This window comes from Osmerus mordax, chromosome 4 (genome assembly GCF_038355195.1).
Source record: "Osmerus mordax isolate fOsmMor3 chromosome 4, fOsmMor3.pri, whole genome shotgun sequence".
NCBI classification, from domain to species: domain Eukaryota; kingdom Metazoa; phylum Chordata; class Actinopteri; order Osmeriformes; family Osmeridae; genus Osmerus; species Osmerus mordax.
This window is the reverse complement of record NC_090053.1, coordinates 9,803,156-9,820,135: the sequence shown is the minus strand read 5'-3', so window position 1 is coordinate 9,820,135 and position 16,980 is coordinate 9,803,156. Positions and strand designations below refer to the sequence as shown.

The following is a 16,980-nucleotide window of genomic DNA, read 5'->3' as shown; positions in this document are numbered from 1 at the left end:
CTCGGCCTAGCAGTCCCAGATGACCAGACTAGCAGTGACTCTCAACAGGAGCAACTCACCTCAGGACAATGACTGCTCTGGAGATTCCAGACCTCTAGCGGATGACAGACTAAACTGACAAACACCAATGCAGTGCACTGCAAATGCTCTACTACTGCAATTCAGAATCCTGAATACCACCATCCATTTGCACATTTTCATTTTTTTACTGTCTCTTACTGTATACTTGTATTAATTCAGACTGTGGTGTCACCTTTCTGTGTCAACTGCTGTCTCTGGAGGAGGGGATCCCTCACTGAATCGCTCCTCCTAAGGTTTCTTCCATTTTTTCAGTTTTCCTGGGAGTTTTTCCTTGTCTTCTTTGAGGGTTTAGGTTGGTTTAGGTTTAGGTCTGCATATGTGAAGCCCTCTGCAATATTGCCTGTACAAAGGGCTCTACAAAAACAATTGGATTTTAGATGATTTTTCTAGAAATACCTGTTAGCATTTTTTCTTTATTAGCATAAGTGTTGTATTAGCATGTGTTCAGTGGTAGCATGTGCTTTGTGTTAGCAGCATGTGTGTTGTATTAACCTGTACTCGGTTAGCATTTGTTCTGTGTTAGCTATGTGTTATCCTACATTATGTGTTAACTTGTGTTCTTTGTTAGCCTGTATCTTGTATTAATTAACCTGTGCAAGAGTAAAGTATACCTTGATCTGCAGTTTTATTGCAGAAATCAAACCCAGTTAAAGTGACATGGTGTAATACATTGTTGGCAATGTGTTTGTATAGCTAAGGTTGATAAATTATTTTTTTATGTCTTAAACGTTGCTCATTGTTGAAAGTAACCTTTTACACTCACAAACACACACACACCCACACACACACCATGGGTGACAGTGGCGTGATTGTGGTCCATCCACTACTGAATATGTAGTTCTCTTAACTGTGCTGTGTCATGGTGACTTCTCCACTCCTATTGGGCTGTCCTTCGTTCCACTGGCTGCTCCTCCCCTTTGAGGCGTGGGGTTCAAAGGTCACCCAGCAGTTGTGGCTCCGCTGCAGGGCTGGACTCTGATCAGCCGTCTCAGTCACTCTCACCGACTCGCAACTTCACACACTCATTCACGGACAGACGCTATGGAGCACGATCTGGTAGGAACGAGCAGCTACTCTGCATTTGTCTTTCAGCATTTTGTTGCTTGGAATATTGCTTGGCACATTTTAACCTTCTCATTTTCTTTGCTTATCCTCTCTATTCTCTAAAATGATGAACCATTCTAAGTCTAGGGCAAGGGTCTCCAACCCTGTTCCTAGAGCGCTACCTACCTTTAGTTTTTTGCTCCAACCACACTTGTTTGACCTGATTCTACACTAGTTCTAATTACTAGAATCAGGTGTGCCAGATTAGTGTTGGAGAGAAACCTTCCAGGTAGGCAGCTCTCCGGGAGCAGGGTTGGAGACCCCTGATCTGGGGTCACAGGTTTCTACGACAGTGCAGTCAGTTGTCATGTTGGTGTTGTGTTGCAGACTGTCCCTGTGGTGGTGGGGGTGTCGGTAGTAGTCCTCACTGGTCTCTACTTCCTGTTCACTGGAAGACCAACGAAGAAGCAACTGCCCCAAACCCTCCAGGATCCCACAGTTAAATACTCCTTACTGCTTGTAGAGAAAGAGGTAGGTCACATAGTAGCCACACAGTAGCACTGAATGTATGCAGCCATTATTCTTCGTGGACAAGCAGGTCACTGTCTCCCATGACAACGAGAAGCTCTGCCTGACTTTTGTCAGTGTAAAGGCCACAGTTGCAAACGCTGCTAATGTGTATCGACAGGATATCAGCCATGACACCAAGAGGTTTCGTTTTGGTCTCCCTACTCCCTCGCACGTCCTGGGACTACCCGTAGGTACTGTCAACACACACACACACAGTACACACACACATGCAGTATACACACATTCATACACTCACACACACATACAGTACGTGCACTCATACACGCGAACACACATGGTACACACACACACATACAGTGCACACACTCATGCACAAATACTTTGACATGCTTTTCTTCTGATGTCTAGAGGCTGTTCTACAAGAACTGGCACGCAGTGAGTTTAGTGTAATGAATCAACTCCCTCTTCTTCCCTTTGTGTGTGTGTGTGCAGGACAGCATGTGTATCTGTCTGCTAAGGTGAACGGGGCTCTGGTGGTCCGAGCGTACACGCCTGTCTCCAGCGATGAAGACCAGGGCTTTGTGGACCTGGTCGTCAAGGTACTGTAGCACACCGCTGTGCAGCATGTCAATTACCATGTGGCTCTGCTACATCGTGGCATGGGATGTTATGGGTGAGTTTGAGCAAATCTAACGCACCCCACTGACCCAGGTCTTGGTCCCAGGTGTACCACAGGAACACCCACCCCAGCTTCCCTGAGGGAGGGAAGATGTCCCAGCATCTGGACGCCATGAAAATTGGAGACAAGATGGACTTCAGAGGGCCTAGCGGACTGCTGGTCTATATAGGGAATGGTGTGTTGGTGTACTGTGTGTTTAACACTGATCATACACTCCTCTGCCAATGTAGCAGGTATCACTGGCATATTTAACCATGAGGTGGCAGTGTGATGTAGCGCACAGTGATGTTTCACTACTAGGCTCTGCTTCAGAGCTACAGGAACAGTTATCTTTCTTTTATCAAGGCACTTTTGCAATCCGACCGGACAAGAAATCTGAACCAAGGGCCGGCAAGTTTAAACATGTGGCAATGATCGCTGGAGGAACCGGTAAGAACCCTTTTTCTCAATGCAGCGTGTCCGTCATGTCACTGGTTTCATGTTTCCCCGCATCATGTCTTTACAACGCCTATTAACTTCTTTGCGAGGGGGCTAATGGTGCTCTCCGCAGGGTCGCTGAGGAAAACACGATTAGCGTTTCCAGATTGCATTTGCATAATTCCTCAGCTGCGTGTGTAGGACTTGAGCGTTCAGTCGTAAACAGGCTTAACGGGGGGTGGCTGTGCTTGCAGGGATCACCCCCATGCTCCAGCTGATACGCAGCATCGCATCCGACCCAGACGACATGACACGCTGCTCCCTCATCTTTGCCAACCAGGTCGGTCCCCCCCCCCCCCCCCCCCCCCCCCCCCCCACACACACACACACCCATCCCGTCCAGACGTTAAAACAAGTACATTTGACTACTAGTGCGGTCAGAAGATTTAACTTGCTAAGATTTCTAAGAATCATGTGTCGTTTACTTTAAGTAAATCACTCTACACCTTAGCGCAGTACCTCATCGGATCGGGACCTCTGTGGGGGTAGAGCAGTGTGTTGGTCTGTCCTCTGCAGGCTGAGGTGTTTGGTCAGGAAGCCGCTGTGTGTTTCAGGCTGGTCGTAGATGCTAACAGGCTGATCTCCCTGTGCTCCTCAGACAGAGAAGGACATCCTGCTGAGGGAGGAGCTGGAGGACGTGTTGAGCAGCCACCCTGGCACACTCAGCCTGTGGTACACCCTGGACAAGCCCCCGCAAGGTGAGACTGACTAGACTAGACCAGCCCGGACCGGGCATACCTTCCAAAAGGTGAGACTAGACTAGTCCCAGGACAAGCCTCCGGAAGATGAGACTAGATCTGACCAGACCAATCCAAACTTTTACTCCACATGGTGAGGACAGACTAGTCCAGACCCTGGGCACTTCTTTATATACTCAATATTGTACTGTACATGTAACTAATTGAAACAATTTCCCCCTGGTTATTCCATAATTATAGTAAGATCTTGCTTTCTATTTGCATTTAGCTTTGCTTAAGCCTGCAGCTAGAACTCACCTTTTATATTATGCAAATGAAAGTAGGCCTGGTATCTTTTATGTAGTCCTGTATTGTCCCTGTTACAAAGTGATATGTTCAGTTAATACTTGATTGGAGTGTGTCCTGCTTGTTTGACATCTAGAATGTTGAACTGGGATTCCTAATCCACAGGATGGAACTACAGTTCTGGGTTTGTCAACTGTGACATGATCAGAGAGCACCTTCCACCTGCAGCTGACGACGTGCTTATTGTCATGTGTGGCCCACCTCCCATGATCCAGTATGCCTGCTTGCCAAACCTGGCAACGCTGGGATATAAAACAGAGAATATATTTGCATATTGACTTATCAAAGATGCTCATATGAACACACTGTCTCTTTCACACACAGGATCTCAACCTGGCAACATTGGGCCACAACACAGGCACCCTTTTACTGTACATTTCCATAACAAATCTGCAAAGTTTTGTAAATGTATATACCTGTTTTGTGTAACATTTGAGTGAGATGAATTCAATGTTCTTCTGAATTATGGGAACAGTTTGTAAGATTTTTGAATGTTGTGAAACAGGACCGATACACATTATCAATATTCTCCTTTCTGCATTTCAGTTGGGGGCTTGGCTTTGTATAGCCTAGATAGCCATAGCTTTACTCCGAATATAATTCTCCACTATGTGCTTCATGAAGCCAGCCAACCCCAACACCAATCCTCTCATTTACATGGTGCTTCTTAGCTACAGTATTATCCACTGTACTTAGCTACTGTACCACCATGCATAATCCTCCACACATTTAATCCTCAAGCAGAGACAGACATAACTCCACACATTTTTACTTTCAATGCTTTCAACACCTAGTTCCACCACTCAGTTCGAGTACTGGGTCTATATCGCTGACTTTCTTCTAAGAAAATAGTCCACACTAATCTAATCAACAGTCATTTGGTTTAGAAATACAGTCCAGTTTAAATAAAAGTATTGGGGAATTGCAGAACAACAACACACCTTTATTCCTTCTTACAAAATATACACATTTGTGGAAAGATGTACCGAATAGTAAACCGATGTGTGTGTAATATGTTAGTTTCATCACAAGCAATATGCCATAATATCCTAGCTAGCACCGAAAAGCTTCAGATGTTATCTTTAAGAGTTACATAGCCAAAATAACTGGCTAATGTCAAGGAAATGACAGGCAGTAGCTCATGACGAACATGCTAAGAACGTGATAACAAGCTGCTGACCGACGCTACAGGTCAGTTAGTCCAGACAGAAGACCCGGCCAGTGAGCAGCAGGCAACTGATGAGTGTTCCTGTGCAGTTTGTTGTTGATCCAGAATCCCCACAGTTCTATAGAGTCGTCTCCCTTATACACTGAAACACAGCAACACAGCACCTAGCAGTATCTGTGGTAGACAACATTTTCGCAACAGGCTAATGTTTATATTAATGTGTCTTCTTTCATACAGCATAGTAGTGTCTCTCTGGTTTCCTCTCCCAATCTGCCGATTGATACTTATAAAAATCCAGAACTCGACTGAACTCATTCACTCCGTTAATGAAGAGACGGACAAAACACTTTCTCCATCACCTTGTCACTGAGAAAACTCCCCCTTCTCTATTTACAAGTACACTTCCCATTGTCTCGCAATTATCATATCACATCGAAAACACTGGTAACAGCAGGTCAAACCATTCAAATACAGGACCTTGGACATTTTGACTTTAGACAGTAACATCACTATAGAGAAACATCACTCTGTTTTGTTTGAACAAAAGACAAATCAGTCACCATGAAGACCGTGACATGGTGGGAAGACTCACCAGTATGACTCTTCCTCTGGTACTATCTGCTGTGTGAGCTCCAGGCCTGCCCTCCTCTCTGCCCCCCTGAGGAGACACACACATGTGGGCTGGAAGGCTCACCTGGGCAGGTGCACCATCCTCCAGGAGGTCACTGACCCTGGTTAGACACGCAGGAGCCCTGGGCTCTGGATGAACTGATGCTGGACTGTTTATGTTGGACTGGGGAGGAAGAATCCTATAGAAGCTTGCATGAACTCAGCACCAGAGGTGATGTGTTCCATAGAAACAGGAGTTGTCAAGCGACAGACCTCACCTGCCTATGGTAGTGACATTTCCAGAGACGTTTATAGAGAACCTGTTTTTGAACCTGTTTTGGTCTGAACGCAGGCGGAATTAGGGCCTTTGTTTGACTTGTGCCTTGAGCTGTGTGTGTGTGTGTGTGTGTGTGTGTGGGAGGGGGGGGGGTTGTGGTGGGTGGGTGGGTGGGGATCAGGTGGGATATGACCTAGTATCTAAAACAAACTGTTCTTAAACAAAACATTCAGCATGAACAACAAGGTCAATTGCATAGGCTGTGTCCTTAGAAATATTAAGGGACTTAAGTTTTTAGGCCCCTTAAACTACTCAGTGTGTCCTGGCTCATCCACACAGGATAAAGCCTCGTTATCAAAGAGGCTTTATCCACTGTGAGAGGCAGACCTCACCAGTGGCTACATAGACACAAGGTACAGGGCATGTTGTGATAAGGGCATTGTGAGGTGAGGGCTGTGAGGTGAGGGCAGTGAAGTGAGGGCATAGTGAGGGCATTGTGAGGGCAAAGCATTGGGGGGTAAAGGCATTGGGAGGTGAGGTCAGGAAAGTGGTCAGTTCCGCTGGTCACGACGGCTCCAGGAGTTAGGGGGCTGGGGGTGTGAGGCTGTGACGGGTTCCTTCTCTGTGATTGGCTGGCAGGTTAGTGGGTGAGCCGCGGCCTCAGACCAGCGCCGTCTGGGTGCGTCTCCGCTCCTTCACCACCTGGTCTCGGCTCAGCAGGTACTGGAGAGGGGCGGGGAGGCCGGGGTTAGCTGCAAGCCTCTACAACCTAGCTATAACCCTACTGCTTTGATATCAAAGGCCAGTTTACACTGCCTCAACAATGTTCAACAAACACTGACAAACACCAAACATTCCACTGTTGGCTGTTGGGTTTGGAAAGAAAACTGTCTTTTTCACTGCCCCAACAAATGGCAACAGGCATGCCACACCAAACAAACACAACCCAATAACTGTTGGCTGTTGATGTTGGTTTTGGCAGTGTGAACTGGCCTATAGATGCTGGAGGGCTGGGATTACTGACTAAAGCACTTTGCAACTGTTTTTTACCCTGTCGAATACAGTGGAGAAGTGTAGTAGTGTGGGTCAGGAAGGATGGAATTTGGGTTACAGCTGAACTCAAGACAGTTTCCTGTTTACCTGGTTAATCTGAGAGGTGGGATGACAGTTGAGAAGGGTTCTACTCACGGTGAGGTTGTTGATGCCATCAGACAGAGCTTCTATCTGCAGCACTGTACCCTCTGTGATCACCACCTGTAACAGGTCCCACATTACACACACACACACACACACACGCAAGCACACAGTAGTACACTTTGGGGTGTGTATAGTATGTATATTTGAGGGTGGGGCACCCTGACCACCCAGGGTGCATGCTGGGAGGAATCTGCTTCCTCCCACATGCAGGCGGCCATCTTGGCTCAGATGGCTCTGAGTGGATCATGGAGGTGAGTGCTGATGAGGATGACAGCAGGTTAGAGGATGGTGTGTGTTACTGAAGCAGTCTCTCGACACAGCCTACAGTTCCAGACATGTCTGCTTGGTGTATTGAATGGACATCATGAGAAGAGAAAGATTGTAATCCTTGCATTTTTGTCTATATACTCCCTTTCTTGAGTGAGATAAAAAAGTATTGAGATGGTGTGTGTTTGGAATGGTGAAAAAAAATAAAACAGTGTCACACTTAGGATTTTTATTGGTGTTTTTGAATAAAGGTATGTACAGAGTCACATGACAACTTGAGCTTCTTTTCTTGAAGCATGATCTTTGATTATAAAAAATACTATAACAGTCAATTAATATGAAAATAACAGTGCAAAATCCCAATCTGTCAAAACATGCACAGTTAGACAATTATCTGTGCGTTTTTTGTTGATCCATGTATATATATATATATATATATATATTAAATAAATCCCTCCATATGCAAATATTGCATAAGCTCAATATATATATATATGTCGGACAAACAATATTGTACTTTTCTACTGGTTGGGAATATCTACAATTGTTACACTGCTATATCTTAAATAAATAAAATAAACATTTCTATGTTGCACATTGTTCACAACAGTGGTATGATTCATACGGTTGTATTACAGAGGCCAGGTGCAAGATCATCATGGAATATGGGATATGTAGGCTCTATTAAACTACACTGGGATTGCAGTGGGGGTTTGTGGGAGTTGTAGGCTACATGAGCCCACATCTACCCAGTGTCCTGTGTGTTGCAGTTCAGTAGCAGGGGGTTAGATGATGGCACATAGGGAAGGGTGTTGTGGCTGTGTTTGATGTTCAATAAGCCAGTAACATCTTATACCCACAGGTATATTAGTTTGATTGATTGCTTGATTTAGCTAACATTTTAGATTGATGGCACCAAGTAGAGTAGGTCGGTCAAACGCTAAATCAAGTGCACCCACGGAAGGTGAGGAGCGTTGTCTGCCAGGATCTGACGATCCAGGGGGAGTGGTCTGGGAAGGGGGGGGGGGGGGTGAGGGTACGAGGGGTAGTTGAGGAGGGGTTGTTATTGGCTGCAAGCAGAGATGGCTTGATTGGCTGATGAGAAGCATGGGCGCCGTGGGGGTGTGTGACGGGTTCAGCTGTCGTCGTGTCCCACCTGCTCCCGCCTGTCCGGGTCACGATCCAGGATGGGGCTGAGGCCCCGGAAGCCTGCGTAGGGCCGCTGGGAGCCGTTGGCCTGGGCCTGGCTCTCCAGAGGGCAGATGTAATCGGTGGAGTCGTCCGACTTCCGCCGCCTCAATGTCGAGAACCCCAACTTCTTAGGCTGGAGAGAGGGAGACAGAGAGAGAGAGACAGGCAGAGAGAGATAGGGAGACAAATAGACAGAAAGAGAGAGAGAGAGAGAGAGAGAGGGAAAGAGAGAGAGAGAGAGGGAAAGAGAGAGAGAGAGAGAGAGAGAGAGAGAGAGAGAGAGAGAGAGAGAGAGAGAGAGAGAGAGAGAGAGAGAGGGAAAGAGACAGGGAAACAGACAGACAGTCACAGAGAGAGACATAGAAGTTAACACACATGTAAAAGTAAATGTGCTGAGGAAACCCAGACACACACACACACACACACACAAAGAATTAAGCTCCCTCGTAAGCATCAACATGAATGCCAGACCCCCTGGGGACGGGTTATCTACCCTGTGCAGCTTACGGGAGATTCCCGAGCGTGCAGAAAAATAGACCTGAGATCATCACTTCCATCCAGACACACTGAGAGCGCCGGGCCTGGAGCCTCCACACGTGTCGTCTAAGCTGCGTGTGTGCTGACCGTGTGGGTGATGCTATCTCGGCCTCGCCGGGTCCCTCCCGGGCCCCAGGGCTCAGCCCTGAGTACCGCACAGAGGAGGACTCATTTTTTCTGTCTCTCTGGAGCGCGGAGGGCGGGGGAGGGGGGGGAGATATGGAAGGTGGTGAGGGAGAGAGAGCGCGCGCGTGTGTGTGTGCGTATGAGAGAGAGATGGATGAAAAGGGAATCGGAGGAGAGATGAGAGACACAGAGAGAGGACGAGTGTGAGTTGGTCTGCGTGAAGGCTCCTCTCTCTTCTCACCTTAACCGTAGCTGTGTGGCGGAGGGCCGTGTGGCGGAGGGCCTTGTGGCGGAGGGCTGTGTCTCTTATCTGTGGTGCTGAGGGCCTGCGTCTCTCACCTTGACCTTGGCCGTGGTGCTGAGGGGGCTGTGTCCCGTGGCCTCCAGGTAGTCCCTCTTCTCCAGCTGGGCGGAGGAGCCCACCAGGGAGCTGAAGTTGGTGCCCAGGTGCCTCCTCAGCAGGGTCTTCTGGGGCGGGATGTTCAGCAGCATGGCCAGCGTGTCCGAGTTGAAGCGAGGCTCCAGGATCTAGGACGGCGGGTTGAAACAGGTGGATTTCATACGGAGGACATTGCGCCGGACGGGGGCGGGTCGGTGCAGAACAGATACACGTGGACGAGTTTATGAAAAGGTCAAAGGTCAGATGGCTGCTTTGCGTTCATGCCAAGCACGACCTCTTTCTGTCTCTCTCTTTTCTGCTTTCTTCTGCTTGGTGCCTCTCTCTCTTGATTGTCCCAAACTTCTGTCTTTCTATCTCATCATTTTTTTTTTATCACTTTCAATCCCTATACATTCTCTCTCTCTCTCTCTCTCTCTCTCTCTCTCTCTCTCTCTCTCTCTCTCTCTCTCTCTCTCTCTCTCTCTCTCCTCTCTCTCTCTCTCTCTCTCTCTCTGTCTCTCTCTCTCTCTCTCTCTCTCTCTGTCTCTCTCTCTCTCTCTCTCTCTCTCTCTCTCACACACACACTTACAATGAGCCCCCCGTGCACGCCGCTGCCCCTCAGGTTGGGGGCGTACTCCGCCAGGTCCACAGACCTCAGCCACTCCATCACCCTGTGGTTGGACCACTGCACCACCTCCGACGGGGATGTCTTGTTCTGAGGCGGGGGGGGGGGGGGGGGGGGTGCATACAGTCACCTCAGACATTAACACTCTCTTTTTCATTGTAAGCACACAATAACATCAAAATACATTCGAGTCAGTGTCAATTATATGACATTTTCTCAAGAGCAATTCCTGAGGGGGACTCCAAAATTACTGCTGTAACACATAGCACATTAAAAAAGTGCCATTGTGTCCTTAATCAGCAAAGCACTTTCATTGCGTATTATTAATATTATTGAAATTACATAGTTATGTTTACAGTGATTTATTGGGGGGGACAAATTATATTTTTCCCAGGATGGGGGGGTCGTATCCCCCCTGTCCCCCCCCCGGGATTTCCGCCTATGACACACACACACCCCTCCTGGCCTCACCTCGTCCCCCGGTCTGCGCTTGAGGCAGTGGGGGTCGAACTTGTTGACGTGGAGGACGTGGATGGCACACTTGATGCTGAGGTGGTGGAGCTGGCTGGTGACTTTCAGGAACAGCAGGTCATTCTGGGGGCGGAGGGGTGGAGAGGAGGGCAGAGGGGAGGGGTGGAGAGGAGGGTCAGTCCAGGTGTGACTGTTGAGTCTTGTGACTGTGGGAGATGAAAGAGGAGAGGGCAGCAACGTTCTCCTAGACGGGAGGCTTGATGCTTAGACGACTCGGCAAACACTTGAATGTGCGCCGCGTTTTCCGATTATTCGCTTAATAAACAATGAACAATTTTAGTCATCGCAGTGCATCAAATCTCCCGAGTACTCAACACACCGATCCGGAATGATCTAAATGCGTTGCGGGTGTGAACCCCAGAGACAGTGAGCGATGTGCTTTACCACGGTGAGGTACTGCAGCACCCTGCCATCCACACGGCTCTCGTGGAACTGGTCCTTGTACTGGGGCAGGCCGATGTCATCCAGCCAGCCTGCACACAGAACACACACACACACAGCCCTCAGCACCTCAGCATTCAAAACCACAGCAAGCCAACCTCGCTATGTATGCTATTTGTATGTGGCGTTGGATAAAAGTGTCTGCTCAACGAACGAGATGTCCTTTCGTTTGTTTGTTTACATACGCGTGACCCAGACGTGGTCCAACTCGGACGACTTCTCAGCCTGTCTGGTGCTCAGAGACTTGACAGCCAGCTGCACCTTCTTCCTGTGGAGAGGGTTCTTGATGCCCAGCTCCTGGTCACACACACATATTCACACACACACACACACACCCCCACGCATACACACACGCATGCATACACATACACATTCATACACACACAAGCGTATGCAGACGCAGACACACACATACACACACATGGACACATGCATACATAGGCACACATGCACACACACACACAGATACACACGCACACATGCACACACACACACACAAGCACACACAGTCAATACTTGATGGATGCTTTTCATCCACATACAGATTAATTAAACCTCTTAAATTCACTCATCAACTTGAGCTGGTATCACTGGGGTTAAACCATTTTTCACAATCCCAAGATTCTCACAAAAGCATCATCAAGCTGTACTATGAACAATCTGGGCACACTGATATGGTGTTGTCATGGAGACCTGTGTCTGAGTAAAGTATGATTGAGGATGTGTATATCAGCTCCACCTGCAGATAGGGGATGGCAGGTGAAACGAACTGGAGACCAGAACCAGACTGACAGGTGGAACTAGACTGTGATTGGACAGATAGAGCAGAACAGGGACGGGATAGGAAGCCCTGAGGGTAGGGGCGGACCCTGTCATTGCTTCGACAGCTAAACAAATGGAGATTTCACAGTCCTGTATGGAGGTAGGTGAGTGTGTATGTGTCTCTGTGTGCATATTCACGTGTGTGTTCATGTGTGTCTGTGCATGTGTGTATGGGGCTTTCAACTGAAACTTCATACAATAGTGTAGCCGATGGAAACCAAAGATGCAAATCAAACACCCTCTGTATCACGTGTCCAAAACTCGACAGGAAGCTGAGCTCAACAGGCAACAAATGACCAGAATTTAGAGACCTTAAACATGTTGTTTATCATAGAGTGACTGGACACTTTAACTTTCGTAATATGCAAGAAAAGGAAAAACGTCCCAAAAAGAAGTTGCGGACAATGCTGTATGCCGACAACGGCCTCTTTTCACCAGACCCTGTCATATATGGTTGTGTGTGTGTGTATATACAGAATATGTGCATGTGTGTTTATCTGTGTGTACCTTCTCCAGGTCCTGAGGAGTGGCGGAGAGGAGGGTCTGTCCGCTGGTGACCCAGTGGCGAGCCAGCTGCACGTATTGGCCAAGCCCAGACTCTGACAGCCAATCACACACCTGGTCTGTTGTCCATCTAGAGAAGGGCGTCTTCTGGTCTCTGGAGATACATACATACACGCACACACACAGTCAGGCGTGAGATCAGGTTAAACACAGCCTAGTGAGCCAGATCTCATAACTACCCTAGGAGGACTCCTGCACTGAACCAAGCAGAACTAGGACACAGAATATATATATATATATATATATATATATACGGAAGAAAACAGAGCACAGAACAGGGTCAGTATACAGGCTGTACAGATTAGGCATACCTCAGCAAAGAGAGCGCATCTTTGGCCCGGGCCAATCTGGGGCCAGCTGTGGCTCTGAACCCGCCCCTTCGGAACTCCCCCATGTCTGGCTCCTCCCCCGGCATGCTTCCTGATTGGCTACGGCGGATCCTGGGTCCGAACAGATAGATGGATGGATGCGGTGGAAAGCGTGTGCCCGTGTGTCAGTGTGTGTCTGAATCAGTGTGTGCGTGAATGTGTGTGTGTTTGTGTATATAGATTTGTAAGCACGTGTACTTGCATTGGTGTGTGTCCACCTGTGTGTGTGTGTGTGTATGAATATGCATGTGTGTATGTTTTTGAATGGTGTGTATCTGCCTGTGTGTGTGTGTTTGTGTGTGAGTGTGTTTGTGTGTAAGCGTGTGCGTCCGCCTGTGCTCATGTGTGTTGGCAGCACTCACTTCCCCCACAGCTTCCTGATGCCCCTAGTGCTCTTCCTGTTCTCCGGGGAGACGGGGGAGTGCTGTCCAGAGTCCAGCCCCGAAGACAGAGGGGACAGGTCGGACAGCAGCGCCTCGCCCAGACCCTCTGGCCTCCCTGGAGCACACGGGAAGACCGCACATCAACACGACACAACCGAGCATCGCGCTGGCTAGGAGCAGCTCGTGTCTCCAAGATCATCTGAAACAGTCTAGGCTGTAATACCCCCTTCCACCCGCACCCCTCCCAACCCCCTTCAGTGAGGATGTGAGGTCAATAACTAAGTGTCAGGTCTGTATAATACGCAGTAGAGAGTGTGCATATCCATGCAGTACCCACCGACTTCAAACAGATCAAGTCTCCCTCGAGACCCTGAGCAGGAGTTAGCATGGAGGGAGGAGGCGGGGAGAGAGGGAAGTGTTAATCACCGCAGACAGAGTGCACCAAAGCCTGCTTATGTCCATAATTACACTCTGTGTCGAGATGATCATCTTTATCGGCTGAGTATTCACTGAGTACGTCTTGGAAGAAGGGCGAATCTCCCTCGCCTGTTTTGATATCGTTTAATACCCTGGAATGTGACTCTGGAATGAGTCAGAGGAATGTCACTATGCATCCATGTTTGTTTACAGAGAGTGTTCCTTCGGGTTGATTCAGTGTCTGAGCCCAGCATGCACCCCTCACGTCCACACACCTCTCGTCTGGTTCTCTCCTATCTCAAAGAAATGCACATGGGGGATTTGAACCTGTGACCTCTAAATCTGCAGGCAAATGCTCTACAACAGGCTTTGACTCACTGAGGGTCCTAATAAACATAACTAAAGTTCCACTCTGCTCGTGTGTGCTAGTGTGTGCTGTGTTTGCTAGTCTGTGCTGTGTGCTCATGTGTGCTATGTGCTAGTGTGTGCTGTGTTTGCTAGTCTGTGCTGTATGTGCTAGTCTGTGCTGTGTGTGCTAGTGTTTGCTGTGTGTGCTGTGTGTGCTAGTCTGTGCTGTGTCTGCTAGTGTGTGCTGTGTGCTCATGTGTGCTGTGTGCTAGTGTGTGCTGTGTTTGCTAGTCTGTGCTGTGTGTGCTAGTCTGTGCTGTGTGTGCTAGTGTTTGCTGTGTGTGCTGTGTGTGCTAGTCTTTGCTGTGTCTGCTAGTGTGTGCTGTGTGCTCATGTGTGCTGTGTGCTAGTGTGTGCTGTGTGTGCTAGTGTGTGCTGTGTGTGCTGTGTGTGCTAGTCTGTGCTGTGTCTGCTAGTCTGTGCTGTATGTGCTGTGTGTGCTAGTCTGTGCTGTGTCTGCTAGTGTGTGCTGTGTGTGCTAGTGTGTGCTGTGTGTGCTGTGTGTGCTAGTCTGTGCTGTGTCTGCTAGTGTGTGCTGTATGTGCTGTGTGTGCTAGTCTGTGCTGTGTCTGCTAGTGTGTGCTGTGTGTGCTAGTGTGTGCTAGTCTGTGCTGTGTCTGCTAGTGTGTGCTAGTCTGTGCTGTGTCTGCTAGTGTGTGCTAGTCTGTGCTGTGTGTGCTAGTGTGCTGTATGTGCTGTGTACTATAGTGTCTGTATACAGCACTGTACAGTCCTAAAGTGTATGTATAAAGTACTATACAGTGCTATAGTGGACATATACAGTACTGTGCAGTATTTTACAGTACTATAGTGGATGTATACTGTACTACACAGTACTATAGTATATATATACAGTACAGAACTATACAGTGCTATGGTGTATATATACATAACTGTACAGTACTATAGTGTAAGTATACAGTACTATACAGTCCTCCACAGTACTATTGTATAGGTATACAGTACTATACAGTACTATAGTGTAAGTATACAGTACTACACAGTTCTACAGGGTCAGTATACAGAACTGTACAGTACTACAGTGTAAGTATACAGTACTATACAGTACCCAGGGCTGGAGCACTGGCACTCCGACAGCGATCTTCAGCCAGAGATTAAGCAGCAAGCAGAGAGAGAGCACATAGACAGAGAGACAGACAGCCAGGCAGACAGACTCATAGAAAGACAGACAGACAGATAGACAGACACACGTAGGCAGAAACAGAGACAGACACACAGATAGACAGACATGCAGACACACACACGACGATAGACAGACAGGATAGTCAGACAGACAGGCAGGACAGTCAGACAGGCAGACAGACAAGCAGGGAGGGAGGCAGGACAGAGGAGAGATGGAGAGGAGAAGGAGGAAGGTTAGTAAACAGAGGAAAAAGAAGTATAAACACCCTCATGCCAACCAGTCTGTTGTTAGAAGGACCCAAACTGGAGAACACTACACTTCTAAGTTCCTGACATTCGAAGTCCCTTCCTTAAAATGACTTTGATCTGACCAAAAATGCAGATAAATATACCTAAACAACACGTCCCAAAACCTTCAGTGACGATTCTGCTATTACACACTGTCTACAACCAGAAGTAGCTTCTGGTTACAGATAACCCACAGACCCAAAATGGCATCTTGGCTGTGAAGTGCCGACTCACTCAGGTTGTAGTCATTGTCGTCGCTCTCCACAGGAGAAAGCTGGACGGGCGAGTACTTCTCCCTCTGGCCGTTCACCTCCCGTCGCGACAGCTTCCCTGGGAGAGTCTGGTACTTGTTCATCTCCTGGGGGAGATTCTGGAGAGGGAGGGAGGGGGGGGGGAGGTGGCAGGAACAGCAGAACAAGTCTCATCTAACTGCGGAGCCTCAATCGCGAAAATTATTTTAAAAAGAAATATCTAGCACATTATCTTGTATTATTTAGAGATTCATATCTCTTGCCGTGTTACATAACTGGGTTCCAGACTTTGGCCTGGCTCGAAAAACCATATTTTCCCAGTCTGTTCTATTCCAACTGATATGAAGTTCATGCTATAGTTCATGTTATTGTCTTGGCGTGGCCGTCACTAGCGTTTAGGAGACGGCAGGCAGAGGGCCGAGAGAGAGGGCTGGGGTCTGGTGCTGGCGGGTGTGACCCAGACTGCAGCTGACAGGAGCAGGTGAACCATTGGCCAAGTACAGGTCACATGGGACAGGCGAGTGGGCAGGGTGAAAAGTCAAAGGTCAGGGGGTTAGCTGTCTGTGACGTCACGCAGTGTGAAATACCTCAGAGTCGGGTACGAGATGGACCGGTTCAGCTTCATGCTAGAGGCAGGCGGGGTAGCGCATGGAACAGAGAATGTAAGCACACACACACATGCACACACACACACACACACACACATACATGCACGCACACACAGGCAGGCGCGCACACACACACACTGTTAGTACAGCGACTAACAAAAGCTAGTAAAGATAGCAACTCAATATTTGCATTAGTAAAGCGGCGACCGAGAGAAGACAGGAAGTAGATCAAACGCACCTTTGGTAACGAGCCGCTTTGTAGCTCCTCTAAGCTGCTGGACAGCATCCGTGGCCGTGACCTTTCAGGAAGACACACACACACACAGACAGACACATAAACACATAGTTCAACCAGAAAGTCACAAAGAACAGTTATGTTGTGTGTGTACGGACTGATGCGTGTACAATGATCTCTAGTTTTAGACGATCTGTGTTTTGCTGTCAGTCATTAATACCACTGGCTGTGGTATGGTATAGCTGGTTGTAGTTCTGTTAGAGCTGGTTTTGGTATGGCTGGTTCAGGGG

At 48.2% G+C, this 16,980-nt stretch overlaps 2 protein-coding genes and 1 long non-coding RNA gene across 4 annotated transcripts in view; 1 reads left to right on the top strand and 2 right to left on the bottom strand.

Moving 5' to 3' along the window:
• Positions 1-1,062: 1,062 nt before the first annotated feature.
• cyb5r2 (cytochrome b5 reductase 2) lies at positions 1,063-4,379 on the top strand. Of its 2 annotated transcripts, XM_067233936.1 has the most exons (10): positions 1,063-1,137; positions 1,513-1,656; positions 1,814-1,886; positions 2,149-2,255; positions 2,381-2,510; positions 2,681-2,764; positions 3,007-3,092; positions 3,411-3,510; positions 3,961-4,069; positions 4,180-4,379. In XM_067233936.1, the coding sequence occupies exons 1-10, from the start codon at positions 1,123-1,125 to the stop codon at positions 4,238-4,240; spliced, it is 909 nt and encodes a 302-aa protein (XP_067090037.1). In that variant the 5' UTR covers positions 1,063-1,122; the 3' UTR covers positions 4,241-4,379. The 2 variants fall into 2 exon arrangements, with proteins under 2 accessions (XP_067090037.1, XP_067090035.1); XM_067233934.1 differs by having other exon boundaries at positions 3,961-4,379.
• Positions 4,380-4,777: 398 nt separating this feature from the next.
• On the bottom strand, positions 4,778-5,840 carry LOC136941463 (uncharacterized). Its single transcript, XR_010876531.1, has 2 exons — positions 5,616-5,840; positions 4,778-5,165 (listed from the first exon to the last, which is right to left on the bottom strand). It is a non-coding gene; the product is annotated as an uncharacterized lncRNA (long non-coding RNA).
• A 1,747-nt stretch (positions 5,841-7,587) lies between these two features.
• The window catches only part of ppfibp2b (PPFIA binding protein 2b), a 51,947-nt gene continuing 42,554 nt past the window's right edge, over positions 7,588-16,980 (bottom strand). Inside the window, 12 exon segments of the mRNA XM_067233933.1 lie at positions 7,588-8,697; positions 9,567-9,755; positions 10,196-10,321; positions 10,703-10,825; positions 11,147-11,235; positions 11,389-11,500; positions 12,533-12,683; positions 12,901-13,029; positions 13,320-13,455; positions 15,831-15,966; positions 16,435-16,473; positions 16,694-16,754. Of these exon segments, the coding sequence (XP_067090034.1) occupies positions 8,509-8,697; positions 9,567-9,755; positions 10,196-10,321; positions 10,703-10,825; positions 11,147-11,235; positions 11,389-11,500; positions 12,533-12,683; positions 12,901-13,029; positions 13,320-13,455; positions 15,831-15,966; positions 16,435-16,473; positions 16,694-16,754 (1,480 nt within the window). The 3' untranslated portion in view covers positions 7,588-8,508.